This window comes from Haliotis asinina, chromosome 12 (assembly GCF_037392515.1).
Source record: "Haliotis asinina isolate JCU_RB_2024 chromosome 12, JCU_Hal_asi_v2, whole genome shotgun sequence".
Lineage (NCBI taxonomy): Eukaryota > Metazoa > Mollusca > Gastropoda > Lepetellida > Haliotidae > Haliotis > Haliotis asinina.
In genome coordinates, this window is record NC_090291.1 from 41,847,504 (window position 1) to 41,873,413 (window position 25,910).

Consider the following 25,910-nt stretch of genomic DNA (forward strand, 5'->3'; position numbering starts at 1 on the left):
TAATCTCATCCCCATGAAATCCTCAGGCAAACTGTAAGGTTTCAAATACTAGTACGTATCTACGGAAATGATTTTTTTTCCTCCTTTTTTCGTTATATACATTCAAAAAAGTGGAGGAGATTCCATTTTGCGAGCATACAACTAGCAAATGCATATGAGGAAAAGTAATATTTATCCATACAGACGAAACATTTCCAAAGGAATAGAATAAATTGTCATCTTTTCCCTTTAATTCTCTTCATCATCTGTTTCCTCCTTGGCTTCATCATTGACATTTTAATTTTATCAATCTTGTAAATCCAATATCTTTACTTCTTTTAATGGTATATGTAGTAATAGGTCAAGACGGTAGAGTTCTTATCAGCCTGGGACCCTTACTTTCCAAACAATGCATAAAGTGTTTTAGTTTAGTTTTAAGCCGCACTCAGCAATATTCCAGCTATGGGTCGGCGGTCTGTAAATAACCGAGTTTGGACCAGACAATCCAGTGATCAACAGCATGAGCATCGATCTGCGCAACTGGGATCAAATGACATGTGTCAGCCAAGTCAGCGAGCCTCACCACCCGATCCCATTAGTCAAACAGACAGACAGACAGACAGACAAAGAGACAGACAGATTTTATTCAGTAATATTGACCAACTGGCCCATGTTACAATTGTTGTTACAACACGTTTGTTGTCAAGCGGTAAGAAAATAGAAAAGTTATATTTATAAACTGTTTCAAACATTTTTAAGAATATACATTACGGAAATGTTGCTATTGCTTTAACAGTATGTCTGTTTCGTGAATTAAGCAAATTTATCATATGAGATGTTCATACATATTTGCCATCGAGAAATCTTAAATACTTTACTCTCAGTCGCCACTTACGACAAGCATAGTCGCCTTTCATGGCAAGATTATTTATTTAGATGGCACGTACGCTGTATATTCGGGTCACAACACTAGCACCCAACCTAAAGGCCTATGACACAAAAAATGAGTAAAACATTTTAAAACGCAAAACTGTACAATACATTCATAAAGGAAGAAAATAAGATTACCCATATAAAACATCACAGTACCCACACCCACTAAACAGACATGGTGGTATTACAGAAAAGAAGGTTTCTTTTTTCAGCGCCTAAACAATTGAGATACCAATGCAGTGAGGAGTTAAACAAACTTCTCATTCAGCAGCGGGAATATAGTTTGATACTACCGGGTCCTGATCAGTAGGGGATTTATTAACAAATAATGAGTCAAATAAAGTCCACAGGGCATAGCTTAATCTGAATCAAAAACCACAGCTTACTAAAACGTGAGCTATGTCCTCAACAATATGGGTAGCATTTTTTGTTTTCTTTGTTCTCATCGCCCGCCTACCCTTTATAATTTCATTGCCCCCCCCCCCCCCCCCCCACACACACACATACACACACACACACACGCACACACACACACACACACACACACACACACACACACACACACACACACACACCAAAGAAATTCAGCAGTTACAATAGAACACCTCAAACATCATGCCTTGTCATATAAAATGTTTATCTATTAATCAGTCGCTGCCACAAGTCCAAAGAACGAGAGAGATTGTAATCAGAAATAAAATGAATTAGAATCAAGAACACTATTCAGATAATTTTGTCGTTACTAAGTTGATTTTTTTCCCGAACGACCCATGTTCAGAATTTGGTGGCTAAGTGAAACACATAAAAATACTGCCCTGTTAGAGCTATAGAGCTTACAGATTAGATCTTACATAACACAAGTGTTCTGGATCAGGAACACCAGTGTTCCTAATACTTTCAGTACATGTGGACTTTCTGCCTTCTAAAGCATCCAATAGTCTTCATAGAACGCGTTTTGAGTTTTCACGTGTGTTAAGATACAACCAGGACATGCTACTGACACTACAAAACGTGTTCATTCCACGGTCCATAAACAACAATGGCCGTAATATATATATCTATAAACTGTCAAAGGTTATTGGGTTATCAGCTATCACATATGTCCAAATAAGATATCACTATTTATCTTTATGAACCTAAGACACTGCTTGTGATAATTCTGGTTTCTGACAGACTGTACTTTGTCTGGACGTGGTGCCGATAGTTAATGCTGGTCAGTCCAACGATATACATTTCTCGGTCAAGTCATGCGTTCATCTGTAGGGAGCAATATTAATTCTTTTCTGTATTTGTTTAGGAAGTATATATATTTTTTTCTGAATAAAAAATTCGATTAATCACCTAAGTGGCATAACAGGAATTCACTTTCATTCTGACTTGCACTTAGAGTTTCCGTTACCGTGAAGGTCCGGGTTGGAATGTTGGCCTTCAGTAACCCATGCTTGTCGTAGATGCGACTTTACAACTGGTTCGAGTGGTCAGGCTCGCTGGCGTAGTTTTCACATGTCATCGGTTCCCACTTACGCAGAACGATGCTCATGCTCTTGATCACTGAATTGTCTGGTCCAGACTCGATTTTTTAAAGACCACCGTCATATAGTTGGAATATTTATGAGTGCGGCGTAAAACTAAACTCATTCAATCACTTAAAGTTTCCGTGTTCGGAATAAGATCTTATAAGTAACTTATACAAGTGATAATAAATAAACAGGGGTTTTTGTTTTGGTTTGGTTTATTTTGGTTTGGTTTGGTTTGGGTTTTTTTATTTTTATTTTTTATTTTATCATACTTTCACGAAGGACATCTACTAGTTTCGAAATCAGCTTGAGTTCAGGTTAGAGGTTAAAATGTTCTGTCATGGAGACCGCAATGGTTAAAGTGTTCGCTCGTCCTGCTGAAGACCCGGTCCGATACCCCACATGGGCACAATGTGTGAAGCCCATTTCCCGTGCCCTCCGCCGTGATATATAGCTGAAATATTGCAATTATGCGGCGAAAAAAAGCAACTCACTCACTCATCCGCTCCAGTCATTGTTCGATTCACAGCGTAGTGTGTGTTAATATATTATCTCTGAAAACGATTTAACCCTAGCGACCCAAGCACTACCCTTATACACTTGTAACTTCTCATATGAGCATAAAACAAAAGACTGAATTGTGTTTCCTTCACAATACATCAAGAAAGCGCATTCAGTAATATATTATAGTTTCCTGGTATCTCTGAAAGCGACAGCTGTAGAGAAAATTCCCATCTTAAGATCATTCGGTATTGAACAAAACAGTTTCCACATATTTAAAATACGAGAATTTGTTTATAGAATGTAAGCTACCGAAACTTAGAGTAAACCCACTCTTTCATGCGACGTTGTGGTAGATGTGCGAGCTATGACATACGGCGTTGGAATGTCACTTGCAGTATCAGAAATAACTGCGATGTTTTCAATGTGTCAAAAGGTCACTGATTGATTAAGAAAATACATTTGACACAAAATATTTAACATATTAATTACCGCAGTGAAACCTCTTTAGTTCAAATAACCCTTGACTCCTTTTTCAGAACCCTTTCAAAACTGGCAGGATTCACTGTGAACCTCTCCGTATATAAAGGGCTCGTTTTCTATCTATTAACGGTGAGGAATGCAATTTAGTAGACTGTGTTACCTGCACAGTTCGTCCCGCCGTTGATGGCCCGATATCCCGACCCCCGGGACCCTGAGGCCTCAACCCCCGAGAGACAGCACAGTGCCCCTAGGACGAAAACACACAGCGTCAGCTCTCGCCACATGCTGGCAGGGTTCTGTCCGATATCGTCATGGATGGTGATTGACGTCCAGTACCGAGTCACACGATAGATAACACGACGAATTGAGTGAGTTGTGTGATTTTGTATCCTGATAATCCTTTAGAACAGAATGTTGGCTTTTCCACCATAGGTAATGTGTATGTACGTGCATCGCTGAGTTCAGAGACGTAATAAAAACAAGGAAGTTAGCAAGGGAAGGCCATGTGATTCGTCACTGCACAGCGTTTTCATCCATTGAGGACACGGTATGCGAGTTACGGCGTTAACTGGTGTCGACACTAAAATGCGCAATCGCCCGAGGACGCCTGACTAAAATTCAGTATTTAAAGCGTCTTTTAAGACGGGGAAAGAGTGAGTGAGTGAGTGAGTGAGTGAGTGAGTGAGTGAGTGAGTGAGTGAGTGAGTGAGTGAGTGAGTGAGTGAGTGAGTATTTTACGTCACATCGGCAATATCTCAGCCATATCGTGATGAAATTTTATGCATTTAAATGATATATATGCATGTGGTAAAATCTGTCAACGAAGGAAGACGGGGAAAGAAAGTGCAATGAAAGATAGGTTAACGTGATAATAAGAAGGCCGCGCCGACATGCTCTAACCACATACAACATGATGGGCATGTATTATTAGACCGGATAACCAAAGTTTCCTATGTGGAGCGGGTGAATAGGCCTATGGTTTTACGCCTTTTTAGCGGTATCCCAGCAATATTACGGCGGAGGTCACCTTAAATGGGCTTTACACATTGTATCCATGCTGGGGATCGAACCTGGATCTTCGGTGCGACGAGTGAATGCTTAGACCACTATGCTACCCCACCGCCCTTTGTGGAGCTAGTAGGTTAATAGTCATTTAATGACTTATCCCACCGGGTACCCATGTTCTGTTGGTTGAACAAGGGCAATTGTCAACAACTTTTTGGCCACCTGTGTCACAAGCACCCCGTTGTGGGGAGGGGAACCCCAGAAAATCATGAGTCAAGCTGTCAATCACGGTCACCCATCCAAGACCTCTCCGTGGCCAACAAGCCTGAACTTCAAACGATATATGACGTGGTCTCTATTATGCTCGTGACCGCACACTACTATAAGCTCGTAGTCGCCTCACTAACAAATGTATGCCTCAATAAATCCTTCCGGGGTATTCCAACTGTTTTAGGTCGTTATAAGCAATACCCCATCAATATCACGTCAGGGAACTCCTATTATGAGATTCAACCATGAAATCCATAATGGGAATAGAACACGGACCTTCAGCGTGATAAACGAACGCTTAAAGAGATATGGCACCCACCGGCCCACTGTCCAAGTAAAACAGCGGTTAATATTACTGTACTAGGGACTGTAAATAATTCAAGGTGGTGATGACTTTTATGGAGAAGCATGTACAATGTGAATGACCCCTCTTCCCCACAAATGAAACTAAGTGACCCACCTACTTCCCGACGCTTTCTAGTACATGTTTACAAAAATGATGAAAAAATGAGAAACCTCTGTGGGCTGAGAAAGCGTATGAAGTCATACTCGCTGTTATGCGCTCGATATTTGTAAGAGTGAGTGAGTTAAGTTTTACGCCACACTCACCAATATTCCAGCAAATAATCGAGTCTGGACCAGACAATCCAGTGATTAACAGCATGAGCATGATAAGCGCAACTGGGAACCGATGACATGTGTCAAACAAATCAGCGAGCCTGACCACGCGATCCCGTTAGTCGCCTCTTAAGACAAGCATATACAATGTAGTCGCCTTTTATGACAAGCATGGGTTGCTGAGGGCCTATTCTACCCTTGACCTTCACAGATCCGATATTGGAAGATAAAACAAGATCATCTGCATGGTAGCTTTGGGGTCACCTTACTGTGTGTCAGTAGGCCACTAGTATACTGAGTCTGATTACGTCATAATCCTTGGCTTGATAACTTTGTACAAAAATATAAAGACTCGTCCATTGAAGATTATTGTAAACGGTGAATTTGCCTCTAGAAATCCTCACTTTTCACCATTCCCCACCAAACACTGGAGTAATGATAGCAGCATAAAATGATCCGTTAATCTTCAGCTGGAATGGAATGCTTTGATTTTGTTTACAAAATTAATAGAAACGTGCTGTCACGTGATGCGTGTTTACACTCAGTTGTAATGCATCGGAGCTTGAGCTGACCGCCCCGAAAGTAATGATCCTGATATCCATGGCTTAACCTGTAATATTATGCAATAATCAACACCTGTGCCCTGAACAAGGATAATCAGAGTACCAGTGGGCTTCCGGGCGTATGTGTTCATTGTTACACAATATATAATGCACAATAGGAACAAAATTCGTCATTTCTAGTCTATTCTGGAAAATTAAAAGTGTTTGATTCAGAAAACTGATAACCAGAGTATTTGATTTTGTTGTTGTTTTTTTTCATCGGAGTCCTCCGTGTGCGAGCGTGCACGTGTCAATATTTGTTTTATTTCATTGGCCAAAACTATCAACAGCCGGGTATCCTTTAAAGGAATACTATCTTCGTGAAAACGAATTCTTTTCCCGTTTCCTTCAAGGTTTACTTGCACTGTGGGTGGCATTCTCGAAAAGAATGATGGCACACTTGTACTTTCATGTGTTGCCTTATTTGTTTCCACGAGTATATCTTTGTCACGGGTATGTCTCGCTTGAAGTTAACAGTTATATACTCAGTGGTCGAAGATATTGTCTTAGTACAATGTGGCTTTGTCACGAAGGCGGACATTGGAACAAAACCGGCTTTATATAGAAGTTTTCTACTGACGCGCATCACAGTCTCTTACAATAGCGAAACTTTTGATACCCAATCAAACAAATACACATGTAAACAGACTGAACGGTCACTTAAGTGTGCAGCAGACTGTCAACGGTGCAGAGAACGGTGGAAAGTATATGTCAAAAACTGTATATATGTGCTATTTCGTAAGGGAAGGGTGGAGAGAGGAAGGGGGGTACTTTACGAAAATGAACATGAATTCACCCATCAACCAACAGCAACAAGGAATTTGTTGTCTGTATATCACAGCTTTGTTTTTAAATCGGTTATTTGATTTCTTTTCACTCATGTACTTCTACGTGCTTAGTTTCATATATATGCTCGCGCATCTGTCAAATGCCTGGGGATACTCTGGCTATCTGGAGTCACGTGGATTTGTTATTATATGTGTTATTATGAACTTTTAAAGTTTTCTCGATTTTGATTGGTTAATCCTTGCCATGGATGGCCCGGCACGTCCAATGACATTTGAAGCTTTCGCCACTTGTTCCGGATTGTGTGTGGTTCCGGTTTGACTCATCGCGAGACTGCACGAGATAGAACGTGACTTTAACCGCCAATTTCAAAATCAAGTTGCGAAGCTGAAAGTCCGTGCTTCTTGTTCTAAAGTGATCGGAACGCTGATGTTTACAAACAAAGGACAATGGATCCATACACCGAGGTAAGTTGCTCACGTGCATGCAGCTCATGCAATCACGCAGACACACGTAAGCTCGGGACTAAATGGGACTTCAAACTTAGTGGCGACTATCATTTTTGCGTTAGGGCCACACCAAAATACCATGACAATCCTTTGAGAATTTACTTGCTTGCGGCCCGGGCGGCTTTGCATTGCTCTAGTATAGTGGTCTCATCATTATTCCCGGACAAAATTTGCCTCTGTTGTTTGCAAGAATCTGAAATGAATTGGGAAGTCTGGTTTTAAATCAACACGACCAGAATAAGTGAAAAGGTTTCTTAAAGGATCAAGGATATCGTGGTTATTCCTTCTTGCCGATTTTTGCCCTAATTTTGTTTAAATCTCAAGGCAGTAAACCCACATTGATATCTGGCTAGTGATGAGGGATAAGCCCGGAGGCATGTAGACAAATCTAACTGTCAGTTTGAAAGTAGACCATCTGTTCAAACAGCCAGAGTTGTTTGCCATGCATTGAATAAAATCTACGTATCATGGAAGAAATGCAATGTCAGACAAGTTTTGACACTGATGTTGAGATCGACATCAAAGTAACTGTGATTGATGGTGATGACACGGACAGGAGAGATGGGGACTTGATGGTAAGTGGTCATGTGACAGTAGTCTTTGAAAACCTGCTTCATCTCATATTGATCCATTCTAATTATTTGCTGTAGAATTGTCACTGTGAGCAGCTTTTGTTAGTTTGTGAAGTTAGATTTTTTTACTTGCACAAGTTTGGAATTGGAATGCATATTGCGTCTATCAGTTATTGTACTTGTTAATAGAAATGTGAGATATTGATCACATTGATCTGTCCATGGTGGTGAGATTCAGTCAAGGTATAATGTCGAATCCTAGATGTGGTTTGTTAAAGTGATGGTCTTATCTTTGTCTGATTGTCTTAATCCAATTAAACAAGATCCCAATTTGTTCATGTTACATGTTAGTATCACACTCATCCCAACCTGTCAAAAGTAACCTGTGAACATGGATATTTGTTTCCATTTCTTTGTGTTAATATTTTTAAGAAACACCTTTGTATATGGTCAAACAACATTTCCATATCACAAGATGGCAAGTTATGGATAACTAGTGTATATGATTACATATGTATAAACTCATGAAGATGTGGGCCTAGATTTCGAAGCTCTCTTAGTCTTAGTGCTAAGATAGTCATAAGTACTATACATTTATATTAATTACGACTATCTTAGCGTTAAGAAAATTTAGAAAATCTAGGCCCTTGGTTAGAATATTGGCCTTCAGTAACCCATGCTTGTTGTAAGAGGTGACTAACAGGATTGGATGGTCATACTCACTGACTTGGTTCACACGTCATCGGTTCCCAGTCATGCATATTGATGCTCATGCTATACATCACTGGATTGTCTGGTCCAGACACTATTAATTACTGACTGCCACCATGTAGCTGGAATATTGCAGAGTGCAGCATCATGCGTAATTACATCCATAGAAATGTACAGGACATGGATGAAGGTTCATCTCATCACCTGTGTGAAAAGTAACACTGATCACTTTTGTCAGTCAGAAAATTATGAATTAATCTCATGTTCGACAGAAACTGATAGAGAGGACCAGGCAGCGGAGGGAAATGCTGAATCAAAAGCTTGGCAAGACACCTGACCCTGCTCCCAGAAAGCGCCGTACACCACTTGGAGAAGACACAACAGAAAACATCATAGAAGATCAACAGCAGAATGATGGTAGGGAACCCCAAAGATAAAAATTACATATCTGTCATAAGTACAAGGGACTACTGTAAACATTGCTCATCAAGGTTTGTTGCTTGTCCTTAAGACTTGCATTTTCATGAAGCAGAAATGTACATCCAATCCAAACAAGTATGTAGAATAATTACAGAAACAATTCATATGGTGTACCAAGTAGTTAAAGCATTCATTCATCACACCAATGACCTGGATTCGATTTCCAACGTGGGTACAATGTGTCAAGCAAATATTTTTTGTCCACTCTGTAATATTGATGGATTATATCTGAAGTAGCATAAAACGCACCTCATACACCCAGTGGACACATAACAATATTCTCTGTACCAAATTCTCAACAATAATGTAAAATATGTGATAAACACATAGTTCGTACAATCTTGAGAAAGTTTGGAATTTGGGCACTATGCCTTAATTTATTTTTTTTTAAATAGCCTGGAAAATCTATTTTTGCCATAAAAAGCCTGGAAAGAAATCTTTAAAGCCTTGAATTTCAAGTTAAAGCTTGATGAAGTAAAGGTTGTGACTGCTAAATAACGTCTAAAGTCTGGGTGTGGTTGTTTGTAATGCAGACTGCTTAAGCTGTTTTTCCAAGTTTGTTTTAAAAGTATGACGATACTTTCCTAGTATGTTCTTACATTGGTGTTCATGGTGTTTGGATGACTACAGATCTTAGACCTTGTCTTAAACCTTGATGATGATAAGGTTTTGCATTATGCTGTTTTTTAATTTCGGAACATAATCACTGTATCTTCTACCGTACCCATCACCATTTCATGGCTTGACATGACCTTCATATTGACCTTGGATTAGGATCATTAAGTTTTGTATACATTCAGCTTGTTCAGGCAGCGGGGAACAAACAGTTGCCCGACATCCCAGTCCAGTGATACAACAGTTATGACAGAGGACTCCAAATGTTTTTGCTAAGTTAATACCCTCCCTGAACATCATGGGAAAGTAATGTGTTACTCCTGGACATGTTATTCAGAATCATTATTTTTCATTATTGCATTTGTGCTTTTGCCAGATTCCCCTAAACGTCAATGTCTACGCGAGAGTGAGAGAGAAGCAAAGGAGGATACCCCAGCCATCACTGGTGTGCGTTCACGACTCCAGCAGCTGTCTCACCAGAGAGAAGAATGGTCTGACACTGCTGGTACAGGTACATTAAGATCCAAGTCTTAAAAACATCCCAGGCTGAAATGCTACTAAATACAAATATAGTATTCCCACTATATTACTACTATAATGTGTTGTCGGAAATAGAAGAAGAAAAACTGTTTTCAGCTGTTATATCCCTCAAATTTACACAGTTGCAAAATAACTCACTTCACCCTAACTATGCATTCAGTGGGTTGCATAAGAGTATGTCCAGAAAAGCATGTTTACTCGTAAAATCAGGCAAAACCTTTACAAATACGACTAGCTGCTGAAAACAGTAGGTCAGACTATAGATTGCAATTAGGTCACTCTGCCTAGTATGACGACAGAAAATCGATTCACTGAAATGCATGTGCTGCTGGCTTGCACAAGGGGTCATGTGAGAGACTCACGCGATATAGCTGGAATATTGCTGAGTTTGATGTTAAACAAAAACAAAACTAAGATTATGTCGGAGTTAACAGTCATAGGACGAGAGAATGGCACAGTAGTGTTGATTGTGGAACGTTCTACTGATTATTGTGTTATCATGTATAGTTCGCAGGGCTCAAAAGTGGACCCATGAATTGCAGTGTATGTCAAAAACTAATAAGCATAACATTCTCAATGAAACGCTGATCAAAACCAAAACATCATACCAACTCTGTGAGGTTTTTGCGGAATTTTGGTGTATTAGTAAAAAGTTGTTTAACAAACTGTCATTAAAATATTGACAGTTCACTGTTTATTACAAGGGAGGGGTGCAGAGGAAAGGCACAGCCAGGTGTTCAATAAGCATGTGCACAAGTTCCTAGAAAGTTATGTATACATTAACCTGTGCTGTGCTGTCTCCATGCTTCCTCACACAACTGGCTGTCCCTTTCTCTGCACTTCTCCCTCGTAACAAATAGTAAACTGTGTCAATATTTTTAATGATACTTTGTTAAAGAACTTTTAAATTTTAAGGAAAAATGTTCTGCAAGAACCTTACACTCACAGAGTTGCTATGATATTCTGATTATGATCAGTGTTTCACTGAGCATGTTATGTTTACTAGTTTTCGAGCTGGACTGCAATTCATCGGGCTGCTTTTGAGCCAAACAGATTGTAGCTCGGTGTTCATTCCAACTAGTATAGTAGTAAACATGAGGCCTTAATTTTTGTTACTGCTAAGTATTTGAAACAGTCGTGTTTGTGCATCCCTCTAAGCCATTCCCATACCCTGATGCTATTCATTCCTGCAGCAAGCCCGGTACCTGTTCCAAGGAAAAGTTTAAGCAACTGCCTGGACGATGAGAACACCCCTAGCCAGCAACCTCCGTCATCACGTCGCGGTCGACTGGCTGCTCTGGCACAGAACATCAACAGCTGGGAGGATGATCTCAGTCAACCAAAGATACAGTATGTTCAAAGATTTATCATTATTGCCTGATTGTCTCACACATTTTCAAAAAAGTGTTTGATTGGCATTAGTTTGATAACTTGGTTCGGCGATGGGGTAGCCTAGTGGTTAAAGTGTTCGCTTGTCACGTCGGGTTCAATTCCCCACATGGGTACAATGTGTGAAGCCCTTTTTTGTGTCCCTTGTCGTGATATTGCTGGAATATTGCTAAAAACGGCGTAAAACTGAACTCACTCACTGACTCATAACTTGTTGGAACATGACGCTCTTTCAGAGATGTCAACTGTCATTGTCCTCAACATATCAGTAGTCTGTGAAAAATAATTTGTTCGTGAGAGAACATGACGAATTCAGACCTGAGGCTGCGAATTAGGGTTTATTTTGGCGGCTGATACACAAGAAATACATTGCTGACATGCTGACACAATGATGTGCTTGGTTTGCGTTAAGTACACTCACATTCTCAGTCACAAAAATCACGTTTCGTTCCTTTGTTGTCAGCCAGCTGTTTTTCATTGTGATTCTCAAAAAGGGCACATGGCGGTCCAAGGGAGATAACCCTTTCTTAAATGATCATAGCATACCACCACACAAAAAAAGTCAACAAAAAGCTACATGTTTCTTCACAACCCAGCAAAATCATTCACAAAATATCCAACATAATTTTCCTAAGCTTATCTATTGCTCCTTGGATATAACATTCAAAATAGCTACTGGCCTCCCTGCCAGGGTCAATGGAGCATGAAGTGGGCTAGCAACATGTTCACTTTTCAAACTTAATTCATTCACTGTTTGGGTACTAAATTCTGTAAAGGAGACATGGGTGTATGGGTTTTTCACTTGGGTCTTAGGCATTGATAGCCTTGTTGTGCAAGGTTTATTATATATCTTTGATACAGGTATCACATATTCATTGAGGCGGATATGTCCTGTACTTTTGCAGAAAAGAGGAAGAGAAGAAACCAAGATGGCAGCCCCCAAGAGCACCATCAGTAGATAGAAGCAAGTCAAATGCCCCTCCATGTCCCCCTGCTGGGGTACAGAACTCCCCCAAGAAGTACCGTGCACCCCAGCCTCCCACCACTGTCCAGCCCGAGGTTGCCAAGGTATCCCCGGTGAAACAGCTTCACCAGGCCCCTGCCTCGCCAGTGAAGTCCAAGCTGACCTTCGGTAACCTGTCCGGAAGTAGTATATCCATACCGTCCCCATCAAGAACGGTTGAACAAAAACTGTCCTCACCTCTCACCCCACAAGTACGGGTCCCACCGAAACACGATGACAGGTGCCTCCCTGAACAGATCCCAGTTAATGTTCGAGGACTTAATGAATCTGATGGGGAGAGGACTGACGAAGAACCGACAACTAAACCTGTATCAGAGAGGTTCAACTCCTGGACCAAGAAAACCTCTTGTGAGACACCAAAAGCCAGCAAGCCTGTAGACCCAACTCAGACACCTGTGTCAGCCAGAATGGCCAACTGGGAGAAGAAGGTAAATCAAACACCAGCTGCCACGCCCACAGTTACAAAAGTTTTACACACACCTAGACAAATGTGCACCCCAGCCAAGCCCCAAAATGCAGCAGATAGTAAAGTCATGAACACCCCTCGACAGATTGGTACCCCAGCTCGGCCCCAGAATGCACCAGCTCGACCTGTAAGTACCCCATCAATGACAGCTGTTGTTAAGAGTTCCCAGTCGACGCCAAAGGCAGAGAGACCAGTGAGCATGGTGTCTGCAGGCTCTGATGACCCAACTTCCCGCTCTGTATCAGAAAGAATGGCTAAATGGCAGGAACAGACCAAACCTCCGCCTGTGGAAGAGGAGCCCACAGCATATTCTGTCAATGCTCGTATGTCAGCATGGGAACACATGTCATCATCGAACCAGGTTAGCTATATCAAGAAGGTGAAGCCAGGTGAACAACCAGCATCTCCCCAGAGCTCTCCAAACAAACCCCCTCCCCCAGGAATAGCAACCAAGAAGGGCGTGACCCCCAGCAAGGTTGTAATGGATGCAATTAGTGAGCGTGCCCAGCAGATAATGGCCACGTCACCTACTAAGACATTGAAGTCCTGTCCACTGTCACCCAGCAGTGCCAGTGGGACGATGAAGAGTGTGCACCAACGTCTGATGGAGCAGACGCACAACAGCAGCAAGAGCCAGGACATCATGGAGAAGCTGAGAACGGAACGGATGGCAGAGCTGCAGACCATACAGAACAGGTGGAAGAATGGCATACTGAAGGAAGATGGCCCGTCTGATCAACCAGTAAGTAGTAGGGATAAATGTTTACATTCTTACTTCACTAGTCCTTACTTTATCATACGCGAACACCAGAAAGCTTGCAAATTTCTTCTTGTCCTTTTGATACCATTCCAAATGGACAATTTGCTTAGGATTATTGCACTAGGACTCACTATGATGAAATATAGCACTTTAGATTTTGGCTACACATTCCATCAATACTTTGATGGTTGTTCTAATTAAGGTTGTGAATAAATATCATATTCAAGTAATATTCAACTGTTTGCCCATTGTTAAGTTATTTTGTTGTTTTGTTTTATGTTGGGGGGTTCTTTCTTTCCTCACATATCTGCATGTTTAAGACTTTAACCAAGACTGGGTAATATTGTTACAGAATGATAATTACTGGTACCGATGTAGTATATCTAGATCATCATCGTGTGTAAATCTTGAACATTCAAATCTGTAGGCATCCCAGGCCTGCACTGGTGCCACCACTCCCTCAGTGACAAAAGAAGAGAAGAGAGAAGCTATCCGAGCTAAAGCGAGGGCTGGTGAGTTAAAGCTGCTGCATCTGTATCTCTTTGTGAGGTGTTATGTCAGCATTTTAGAAGGCGGTAGTCAATAATGAGGCATACATCTTTTGGAAATTGGATGACCACTTGTGTTTGCATAGAGAGACATATTTTTGTTCTGTTGTTATTGTTAATCTGTTTTTTGTCTGATTTATGCATATATGCTTCTCATAATGTGGGTGTAGTCACTAATTTTAGCTTGATAACAGTGTAACAATTTATGTTGAAACATAGCTATGTGCAAAAGTCCACAATCATGATATTACTGGAATATTGCTAAAGCAGCATAAAACCATATTCATTCACTCTCTCAACCCATGAAGATGCAGGGTAGAATAGGTCTTCAGCAGCTCAAGCTTGCCACAAGATGTGACTATGTTTGTCGTAAGAGGCAACTAACGGGATCAGGTGGTCAGGCTTGCTGACTTGGTTGACACATCATTGGTTCTGAAATGCGCTGATTGATGCTCATGCTGTTGATCCCTGGATTGTCTGGTCCAGACTCGTTTATTTTGCAGACAGTCGTCATATAACTGGAATATTGTTATATGACGACTGTCTGCAAAATAAACTCACTCTCTCCCTCACTCACTGTATGCAACAAAAACAGTTGACATTATTTAGTTGTTTGTGGAATATTGTTAAGATTAGAGGACTTTGCTTAGTGCTGTGTGAACAAAAACTGATATAACAAGAATCAATTTATGACATGTACATATATATTTATGAAACATTCTTGCAGATAAAACATTGCTCTTTCACACTTTCCTTAGCTCACCTGTGTGTCTAGTATATCATTTCGACTTGAGAAATAATCAGCCTGAGTAATACGAACTATTAATGACATCAGATATATGTGTAAAGTGTTGTGTTAACACCTTCACGTAATTCATGTTTTGTCCACTTTTCAACATCGAGTTTTCTCACATCTACCTTACAGAGTTTGATGACAAGCTAGCTGCTATGGGGTTCGACATTTCAGATGATGGTCAGAATACGGCTTCCTTCAACTTCAAGAACGGTACCAACCAGCAATCATACAACCAGCATATTGCAGCCGAGAAACAGAATTTGGCTGGACAGCCCCCAGCTGGGTGTATCCCCCCTCCCCCACCACCACCACCTCCATCAGGGCCTGCACCCCCACCCAAGCCACCATCAAATCATGGCTCAGCTGCATCCAAGCCACCAGTCCCTCCAAGTTCAGGACAACAGCAACAAGTGAAGGGCACGAGCATCTACAGGATTATCTCCCAGAAAGGCAACCCACCTGCACCTCGTCCTTCACAGCAGCCTGCTGTGGGCAATGCTGTGCACAGACAGGCTTCCATCAACAGCCGGAAGGTGCAGTTTGATGACAGCTTTGACAGCACGGATGAGAGCGAATATGTGAGAACATCACAAGATGAGGACACTGAATCTCAGACAGATATTACAGCTCCAGAATCTGACTCAGAACCAGAGACAGAGGATGTATCGGAGTCTGAGATGGAGGAAGTTGTGATGAGAAGAAAACCTGGTCTTCAGAACAGACCACGGCCTCCTGTGTATGAAGAGGATGATGTTAGCCTCAGTGCATTTGTGCCTGATTCTGTACGCAGACAGAGTGTTCTTCCTGCCGGGCCGGAGGATCACAGACAGAGCTTCACCAGCGAGACAAGCTTGGACAGTTTCGAGGAGCCCCATCATCCAGCACCCAAGAACACACACCGCAGCACCTCGAACCTGCGACAGATGGCTCAGGACAGTTCTAGCAGTCTGGCCAGTAGTGTAGAGAGCAATAGGGGCGATATTGATGACCTCCTGGACGAAGCTATGGACTCGGATGAAAGCGAGACTCCAGTTCCTGCACCAGTAAGTTACTATATATCCAACTTGATTGATCTTTCAGTATGACAATCATTGAGATAGATTTCCATAAATATGTTACCTTGGATAAACTTCTTCTCTCACATAATACCACCAAATGTTTTATTTTATTATTTTTATTTTTATTTTTTTTAATCAGCAAATGAAATTAGAAAATGGAATAATCTGAGACCAAGAGATTGTTGCTTTGCTTTAACTTGCTAACAGAATCAGATACAAAGCATCTCATCATCCTGATAGGGTCAGAATGTTTATTGTGCAGTTTGTACTTGAGTAACAGATTCATTTTGTAGAGCTGGGGTATTGTTGAAGGTTGCATTGAACATCAAAGAAAAATCAGATGTCTGAGGACAGATGTGGTCAGTATAACTATAATTCTTTCATTGACATGTCAAAGCCTGGTTATATTTGGGATATCATTAAAGATAGCTAGGTATTATTTGACATCTTTCATGAAATTGTGGAATTAAAACATTATTCCACAATACCTCAGAAAATACAATTTGCTTTTCTTTTCGCCCCCTTCCGGTGGCCTTCTCTCCCCATACCAGTAGCCTGTTTAATAAATGACAATGTTTTTCAGCGGCGCCATCACCGCCAGACCAATGAGGAAACAGATAGAAGTCTTATATACAGTGTCAGTGCCTACAGGTCCAGCAGGTGAGACCATTTGTTTCCACAGTTTCTCCACTTTACTGCATAAATAGTGGGTTTGACATATACATTTTCTTGCTTGTCATTGCGTTTTGTGTACTAGTTTTCAAAGCCAAAACACCTTTAGTTTCAGAGAACTGTGGCACTGTTCTTTTGGCAGGCAAAGAATATTTACATTTTTGAGTTACCTGTTCACATGAAGGTTTCATTGATTTTGTTTTTCTTATACACACAACTACAGAATAACCTCAGGCAATATCCAGTGTAAGTCATGTTTGAAGTAATAGATGTGGCCTGAGTTCACGTAAGGAAATAGAACATACTTGCATATAGTTCAACCTGAAAATTGGCAAAATAAGTTGCACCTATGGCTCAGTATAAAATTATATATCGTAATGCTTGAGTTTCGGTAGTGATTTAGAACATCATTATAACATATTAACAAAGTTGTTCTTGGCCTTATCAAATCATTTTATCTGACTCAATGACTGTGTTTATCTTCCATATGAAGTATTCTTCTCTCGATCAATTTTTTTCTTATTCATTCTTATGCTTGCTTCAAGCAGTGTAAAATCCAACTCACTTAAATCATTTTAATCAGTGGTGAGATGGTTACTTCTGCAATTCTTAATGTGAACTGTGAAGTCCCAGAAGTTTACTAACATTGATCCAATTTTACCTATATCCATAGGTGACACACAGTGCAGAAAAAAGGTGAACATGTTGTATACCTCATTTTGAGTTGAGCTCTCATATATTTCTTTTCAACAAATGTTTTTATCTCCAGGCATCTTCAAGCTCCTCCACCAGCCAAGATGATAATTTCTCGTCACAGCAAGTACGTGGACAGTGATGTTCATGAGGAGGATGTGCCCATGCCTCATCATCCACCTCCCCAGGAACAGAGGAAGTCAGTGCAGGAGCGGATTCAGGTGGGTGATGTGTCATGGCTTTAGTTCTGTATAATACGAGTTGTGGGCCGTGTTGGAATGAGCTCCACATCCTCAGTTGCCACTCCTGAAGATAGAGGTCAGAATTGATCTTCATCAGGCCAGGCTTGTTGACAAGATTGGAATGCCAGGCTTGTTGACTTAATTTTACACATTATTGTATTGTTGTTGTATCCCAGATGCGTTTCGAACATTTACTTTGTGCATCGTCATAATTATGATACTGTTGATACACAAACCAAAGCAGCCTTCATACCAAACTCAGTTGTCTGAGTCAAAGACCTAACACAGTAATTCCAATATGTAGCTGCATGTCCTCACCAATGAAAAGAGTTGTAGAGATTCTGTATGAGAATAGAGGAGGAAGAGGAACACAATGGATCGGTTGGTCAGGCCTGGGTTAATTTGATGTCATCAACCCAAATAGTGTCATTATTGCGTTTAAAAACAACCACGTTTAGTTTGGTCCAGGATGTTGAGATATTCCTGGAATATTGCTGGCTGCAAATACAACCTTCCAGCTTCCAAACATACTAATAACATGCTAATATCTGCATGAGTACTATGACTGCATGTCCAGCAATGTGTCCCATTTAAAAACTGATCAATATTTGGTGATCGTATTTCAATTTTCAGATGCATTCTGCTCTGTTCTCAAAACAGGATAAGTGACTCAAAATTCAGAACCACACATGTATATTGCTTAGTTTACAAAGTCATGATAACGTATTTACACAGCATTGTCTCCCTTGTATTCAGGAGCTTCAAGAGCTGGTTCAGCAAGAGCAGAGTGTTATCATGCAGACGAGCAACGCCCTCAACCAGTGCTGCAGCAAGGACTCGTACTTCGCAGGCTCCCCGGAACAAGTGGAGTGTAACAGAGTCCTGCTTGTCGCATGTAGGTACATACAGTCCACTTGTCTTGTCAAATAACACATCTCTTTGACAAGACATGGGTAGCTAGGCACTTCTCAAAATGTGTTTGCAGATTTTGTTTCCTTTTAAAAACATTTACTGTATTGTGTTGAATATTACTATTGACTTGTTAAGAGTATAATCATACTGTGTCGTTGAATTAGGGGGTTTGTGGGGGTTCTACTTGGTCTTATTTAGCTGAAAACAGATAAAAGATGCAATAATTACAGAAGTGGACACCACTGATCATATCCAGCTAGTCTACACCTGATATCAGATTTGGTTGTTTAAAATATCTTGTCAGTTTTGATTGTGGCTAATCCTGTACTCACAGTACAACATGTTCCAACTTTTTATTTTGCCTCCATGTTTATTTGAATGATACATTTGTGCTATCTGTGCATTGAACTGGCCGGTGATTGTTTGTTTTGTTGCTATGTAGATAAATTAAAGTATATGAAAGGCATTCGAAGTTGAACAAACATGAATAAATGACATGTTTTATGGATAGCATCTCCTTTTCATCCTTTAGACAACGTTTCAGAGCCTATTCTTGCTCCTGCTGAATGCTGAGTCAGTGAAGAAACTGGGCATTCTCCTGATGAAAGAGCAAGAATTAGCTCTGAAATGTTGTGTAGGGAACAAAAAGAAGTTGTTATCCATAAAACATGAACTGATTGATAATTTGTTGCAGGTCAGAAACGCCAGTCCTACATGTTAGAGATACAGAGACTGAAAAACACAGGCAACCTTGACAAGACTGGCCCTGGACCCAAGGGCTCTCTAACTATAAATGACATCCGCCTTCCTCTCAAGAAAGAGTTTGTGACAAAGATTGGAACATCACAAGGTGAGTCCTTACTTGGCTAATGTTTTTTCACACAATTCCCAAACCACATGGTCCAGACTCAAATACTTGAGACACCAGTGATATTTAACAAAATTATAGTGTCACAAAGGTTATGTGATCCTGAATGAATGGAACATGTTTACAAATTGCATCTTAGTGTATAAGAGGTGTATAAAGGTCTTTGTTCGCAGTCATGATTGGGGATTTATTTTGGTAAAGATTCAAAGATATATCACAGGTACTAACATACATATTTATTTGTGAAAAGCGAAGATAAGTCTATACAAATGAAATCAAAATTGGAAAGTGTCATGTCACTACAGTCTTGCTCTAACCAGCGTAATCTTGTTTTGTGCAGATAACACAACATACTACTTCATCATCCTGATCCGTAAGGACACACAAGTCATCTGCACACAGATGCTCTCTACTCATGAGCCAATGATGCGCGGCAGCCTCGACTTCCCTAACCTCATCAAGATCAACGGCATCACCGGTGACTTCAGACTGGACCTGGAAATCTATGGCATGGTGAGGGTTGATGACTTCTCCAGAATAAATGATAAATCCTTTCGTGGTTCAACAGTAGCTTTAAGAACTTTATTTCGGGGATTTACTGAATACTGTGTAAGTTGTTTTAAAACAATTAGGTTGTCACTTGTATCGTTTTAGGGCTGAGTCTTTCATTTGATAGATGGTTGAGCAGTAGTGCTGAGTTTATTTTTAAAAATATGAAAAGTTGTCCATAAATTTCTGTGTTCATATACACTAAATTTCTGATCATGTTCATCAAAGACTGCAGTAGCATGGAAACAAATGTTGGTAAAATTACAACATGTTCTTTGGCTATAGATATATTACTAGAAACTAATGTATTTGTTGCTACATTTCAGTCAGTTTCCAAAGAGATGCTTACTAAAGATAAGAAAAAGCAGAAGACACCCAAGAAGTCAAAGCATGCAATGACATGTAAGTGTGGTATATATTGTAGAAAAGGTTTCTCTCAGCCTCCATAAGTTCTCTCCATCAAAGACAGCATTTCGTCTCTATAGGTGTTTTCTAGATCCAGTCAACTGGTAGATGACAGATGTATCTCATTCCCCAGGTGCAGGCTTGTACGCTGCTCTGCCAATGATAAGGAAGTCCAGATGTAACTTATTAGATAGCTGTTGACGTATGTTTATCAAGGTGTATCTCTACCCTTGGTGTGGTTTGCACCAAATATTATATGTTCCGTCTCCAGCCCTTACATAACCATGGCTTCTAGCCCTATCTAACAATATATACCACAAATGAATGCTTGTGTTAACATCTTTCTTTGACTCAGTAACTGCCAAGTTGCCAGGGTAAGATCAAGTAAGATATTCAGTAGAATAGGACTAGAAATATTGATCAGTTTGTATCAGATTGAGTACCACCCTATGCTTAGAAAGTTATTCCTTACACCATGAAGCACTGTAGGTCCTTTGGATAATGACAGTATGTTCCCTCCTTCATCGGTTAACATGTAACATATATGATTGTCAGATCCACAAGTTTCCATCTGATGGAATGTTTACGTTTACAGTACAAAGTCCCGGGGGACCAGCTGCCGTGAGAACCACCAGCTTCAGCCATATCACCACAGTACCCATCACCATGAAGTCATTAGACAAGACCTGCTTCAATCTGGAGAGGGTGGGTACAGTGGCAACCTTCATAATAACATTGTTCATATTCATTATGCTGATGTAAGACCATACTGCTGGTACAATACCAATCCACTAAATCAAAAAACAAATACCTAACGGGAATCTGTCAGAATCGGTCACCACCACCGAGGTGCCTACCCTTGCAATTTTCCCATAATTATTACGATTTTTACCTTCTAATTTACAGCATTATGGTAGTATATAGCAAAATCACGATTTTCTGGCAGTCAAAAGTTCAAGATTACTTTTAAAATTACAAGGCAAACTTTTAATCTAAATCAATTTGCAAAGATCCTCGAAGCTTACTCCAATTACTGCACTTCCCATAATCCAGCACAACAATTATTTCCGGAGTGCATCATGAGGTAATCATGTTCGCAAAGATCGTGTAATTCCGATATGTGATTGAATTACCTGGTGACCCCCGGGCTTTTTTCTGATTGGCTGTTAAAGTAGCTCTGCAAAGATTGTTTATTTCCACTATGCAAATGAAAATTATTGAAAGAACTTGTATTTCCCATCACTTATTACTGATGGGACACTTTTAGGGTAGGCACCTCTGTCACCAGCAAATATTTATCATAAGAGGTGACTAAGTGGATCGAATGGTCAGATTTAGTATCCTCATGCCCTGACTGCATGGTACATTGTTCACATTGTCAGTCACTGGATATTCTGGTCCAGATGTGCCACTTCAAAATACAGATAAACAAAACTTGAAGTTCACTCCATGTGATTGTGAAGCCTTTTCTGTTTTCTGCCATACACTTATTGCTAGATTCTGGTTACTGCAAAGGTCTTGATGTTACCATTTGCTAGAAGGGTACTGATGTTACATGTGTGTTGCAGCTTCCATACCTGTCCCCCCTGCATGGCAGCATCTACCTCCGACTCAAGTGTCTGATGGAGGCCAATGTGGAGGAGAGAGGCTTCCTGGTAAAGTAATACTTCTTGGTGTCTGGTGATAGTAGACTCAGTGATAACCGTCTTCTTTGATAACTTGGAATATACCTGAAACATTTCTCTTGTTATGTCAACATTTTTTGCGTTGCAAAGATCCTAATGCAATGGGTTTTTTGTCCATTATCTCCAATGTTTTCATAGTTTGTATATATTTTTCCAGACAATGTTTGAAGATGTGAGTGGCCTTGGAGCGTGGCATCGGCGATGGGTTGCCCTGGCTCGTAACAAACTGTGCTACTGGAAGTATCCAGATGATGAGAACCGCAAGGTGAGCATTACATTTTGTGTATCTGGTTATAAGGGCTTTGACCAATTGCCCTTTCTCTTTCTTGTTTGCTTGGAAAGATGTAAAGGTAGGTATTTCTGTTCACCTACCACCAGGGGTGCTTGACATGGGACTGTATAATTGTCAGGTATCTGTTAAACTGTGGGATGGTTTATGAACCTTCATTTATGAACCTGCATTAGTCCAGACTGATATAAGTAGTCTATTCCAGCGCACCTCACCTGTCCCCTTTATTTCTGAAGGCATTTCCAGTTAATATTGACATGATAAACTGTGCCATTTGTTCTAGGATCCAATGGGCATGATTGACCTGAAGCGATGCATCACAGAAAAAGTTGGTCTGATTCCACGGGATATCTGTGCACGACCCAACACATTTGAACTGATGACAGTTCGCCAGCCTCGACACGGAGAAAAAGATACCCTCATCAGTCGGACGTACAACACCATGACAACAATCAAGTAAGTTGTACTACTCGCAATAGATGAGGATCATCTGAATAACCATTCTCTTCCCACAGAGGTTACTTGTCATATCTTCCTAGAAACCTCTGTTCTAATACGGCCATATTTCGCGGTTCTCATAAAATCTCATAACATGGCAGCAGATTTATCTCCCTTTTTTCTGTCCAATCAGAACACGTATTACATCGACCTAGATTCAACTTGTCAAATGCAAGCAATGTGGAGAAACAAATACGACATGACTGAGTTCTGTCTAGAAGAAACACTTTTGAAACAAGGTCGCTGATTGCACAACTAAATCTGATTGCCTCCAATCACGAGTCTTGAACACTCGCACCATGAAAGGGTCATATTAGAACAGAGGTTAGGTAGGAAGATATGACCAGTAACCTCTGATGTACAATACATTAGCCAAAATTAAACTGGGAAACAAAAGGAGCAATATTCTGTACCAATAATATATTGGGTTTGTGTCCTTAATTTGGGAATGTTAGGCGGAGGAGTTTTTTCTATGTGTTCTGTGGTCCTAAGGACAAAGATGTTGAAATAAATACGAGAGTTACAAGTTAACTTTCACATGGGATTCTGGGTAAAGGGTGCCAGTGCTTCATGTTAGTTGAAAGAGATAGCAGCTGATGATACTCTGGTCTCATTGGTTATCAAAGTAAGGGACTTGTACCTGGCTGAATCATTTCGGTTTTATGTCATACAATTTCTCACTATGTCCCTTGAACCTCTGGTGAACGTCATCTGGCCACTACAGCACAGCATTTTACCAGTGCTTCTGTCTTTAGCTGCCACCAGCAATCAGATCAAACAAACTCACCATATTTTCATCTACCACATAATACGGTCCATCTTTCGATGTCTGAGGTTCTTGATAATTTAAAGACTGGAATATTGTTGGTTGTGACATTTACGGCATTCATTCTGTCTTAACTGTAATCACAATGTTTCTGTCTTTTCTTTGTAAAATCTGATGAACATGCTCATGTATGAAGTGCTAATTGTAGTTTCCTTGTCTTCACAGACACATGCTCTCAGCAGACACAAAAGAAGAGAGAATCGTCTGGTGCAACAAGATCAACCGAGCTCTTGCTAACATCCGCACATGGCACTCAGATGCCCTTCCCCCAGTGAAAATACCCAGCAAAAGCTAACTGTGATAGCAGACGTTTAACTTGCCAGAATGTGTCAGTGTGAGTGAGAGCGAGAGAGTTATCTCCCTGGACGACATCAGGAAGAGGCGTTTGATCTGCAAAATGTCTGTTTGCAGACATGAGACTGATCCTGACGGACAGCTGTGTATTGTGATTTTGTGGTTAGGGACAAACTGAGGTGTCAAATGTTGGCTTGTTCTGCAACTGTGAACCTAACAAACATAAATGAAATGCTATATATCAACTTTACAATCAGATCATCACTCTCTACACAAATACATACTTCATGAAAATAAGACTGGTTGATACATAAATGCTTGTGCCAAATATTAAGATCAGTACAAAACAGAACATTTTTAACTCACAAGACATCATAGTCATGCAGAAAAGAATCAGAATTAAATTCTGAGATTCCTATTATTACTTCACTGCATAATTTGCCTACAATGAAGGCATGAAAATTTGTTGCAAACGTAACTATTCATATATATTGTAATTATTATCGTGTATTTATGGTTTTAAGTACCAATAGTCAGTATAGTACACCATGTATTCTGTCTTTGAGTCGCTATTGTCTTTCTCCTCATTCAAGTCTCTGGCATCCTTGTCTTTCCACTCCTGTCTAGGACTGTAACCAGACGTCTGCTGCAAGTTGACACAAATCTCGTAGTCATACAATACAGAAAATTTTGACACAAATAAGATTGGATCAGCTAGAACAAACATTTTGAAAGCTTGTGACCTACGAGCATTAGACTATTCAAAAGAACATGAAATATGTTTCATTTTATTGCTACCCTTGTTGACACGTTTCGCGGGTGTGGTGTTTGTTTTGCTGATGATAATGTCAAAGTTCTGGGTCCCGTTCCTCAAAGCAATCATAACTTTACCACAGGGAGTTATGACTGTTGTAGAGCTACATTCACTTTGAAGAACAGGGCCCTAGGGAACGGTTACAGTCCTGTTCCTGTTCTTGTTCTCGTAGGTGACTTGGTCAGTATTTGTGATATAGCAAAGAACATCAATGTTACATCAATCAAGATACGTGTATTCGGGTATTTACATATCTGTATGATATTGGTGATAGTAAAACCATTTCACACTGGACAATGTTGAAAACAAGTGAACCCTCTAATGGTAGAATCAGCAGGTCTGTAGGTCAAAGGGTATAGGTTTTAAGAAATGACCAGAATTTGTACAGATCCATAGTGTTGTGATTTCAGATTAGGCACTGAACACTTGAAACAATAGCTGTAGTATATTATCCTGTACTTGGACATACTGTTATGACTTTACTTAATCTGTTAAATATCAGTTAAATTTGGTTCATGATGGAAGAATATTCCTCCTGTCATGTCAAATACGAAATATTTTTCTGGTATTGCTGGAGAAGGAAGTTTATTGTTGATGAACTACACTGTGTTTAATGCGATAGAAAGAATATACTCACATTTTGTACATTTAATAGTGCTGCTTAAACATAGATACACCATGTGCAATTTTTTTAGTTATTTAATGGTAACATGTATCATGATATAATGGATATGGAATAAATTCATACAAAACATGATATTGGTTACTTTGAAGTTGTTTGTACAGGGTTTGGGGGGTTCAAAGCTTGAGTGCCTGTTTGTCAGTGGATGTGATTTTGTCTCCAGCACTCTTGATAATTCTTTGTAAAGACAGTGAGGTGGCCTTGTAGTTAAAGCAATTGCTTGCCACACCGACCAGGGTTTGATGCCCAACATAGGTACAAGGTGTGAAGCCCATTTCTGGTGACCCTGCTGTAATGTTGCTGGAATATTGCTAAAATG

General features: G+C 40.3%; 2 protein-coding genes across 6 annotated transcripts in view; one reads left to right on the forward strand and one right to left on the reverse strand.

Moving 5' to 3' along the window:
* The window catches only part of LOC137258515 (acyloxyacyl hydrolase-like), a 34,749-nt gene extending 30,756 nt beyond the window's left edge, over positions 1–3,993 (reverse strand). The window contains exon 1 of one of the 4 annotated variants that reach the window (XM_067796215.1): positions 3,574–3,992. In XM_067796215.1, the coding sequence (XP_067652316.1) occupies positions 3,574–3,697 (124 nt within the window). In that variant the 5' untranslated portion in view covers positions 3,698–3,992. Of the gene's footprint in view, positions 1–3,573 lie in introns of all 4 variants that reach the window. The other 3 variants (XM_067796218.1, XM_067796216.1, XM_067796217.1) reach the window with 3 other exon arrangements.
* A 3,053-nt stretch (positions 3,994–7,046) lies between these two features.
* LOC137258103 (anillin-like) lies at positions 7,047–25,666 on the forward strand. 2 transcript variants are annotated; one of them, XM_067795664.1, is made up of 18 exons: positions 7,047–7,161; positions 8,759–8,903; positions 9,958–10,092; positions 11,315–11,471; positions 12,416–13,742; positions 14,188–14,272; positions 15,234–16,147; positions 16,746–16,822; positions 17,604–17,748; positions 18,526–18,664; positions 19,376–19,531; positions 19,890–20,062; positions 20,425–20,500; positions 21,099–21,208; positions 22,072–22,158; positions 22,346–22,453; positions 22,761–22,933; positions 23,967–25,666. In XM_067795664.1, exons 1-18 carry the CDS (start codon positions 7,144–7,146, stop codon positions 24,094–24,096), a joined length of 4,155 nt encoding a protein of 1,384 aa, XP_067651765.1. In that variant the 5' UTR covers positions 7,047–7,143; the 3' UTR covers positions 24,097–25,666. The 2 variants fall into 2 exon arrangements, with proteins under 2 accessions (XP_067651765.1, XP_067651766.1); XM_067795665.1 differs by having other exon boundaries at positions 15,276–16,147.
* The last annotated feature ends 244 nt before the right edge of the window (positions 25,667–25,910 follow it).

Excerpts from the sequence above, each read along its gene's own strand:
- LOC137258103 (XM_067795664.1), top strand. Across the intron at positions 17,749-18,525 it reads CAGTGCAGGAGCGGATTCAG|GAGCTTCAAGAGCTGGTTCA; the intron begins GTGGGTGATGTG and ends CCTTGTATTCAG. Across the intron at positions 21,209-22,071 it reads CCTGCTTCAATCTGGAGAGG|CTTCCATACCTGTCCCCCCT; the intron begins GTGGGTACAGTG and ends TGTGTGTTGCAG.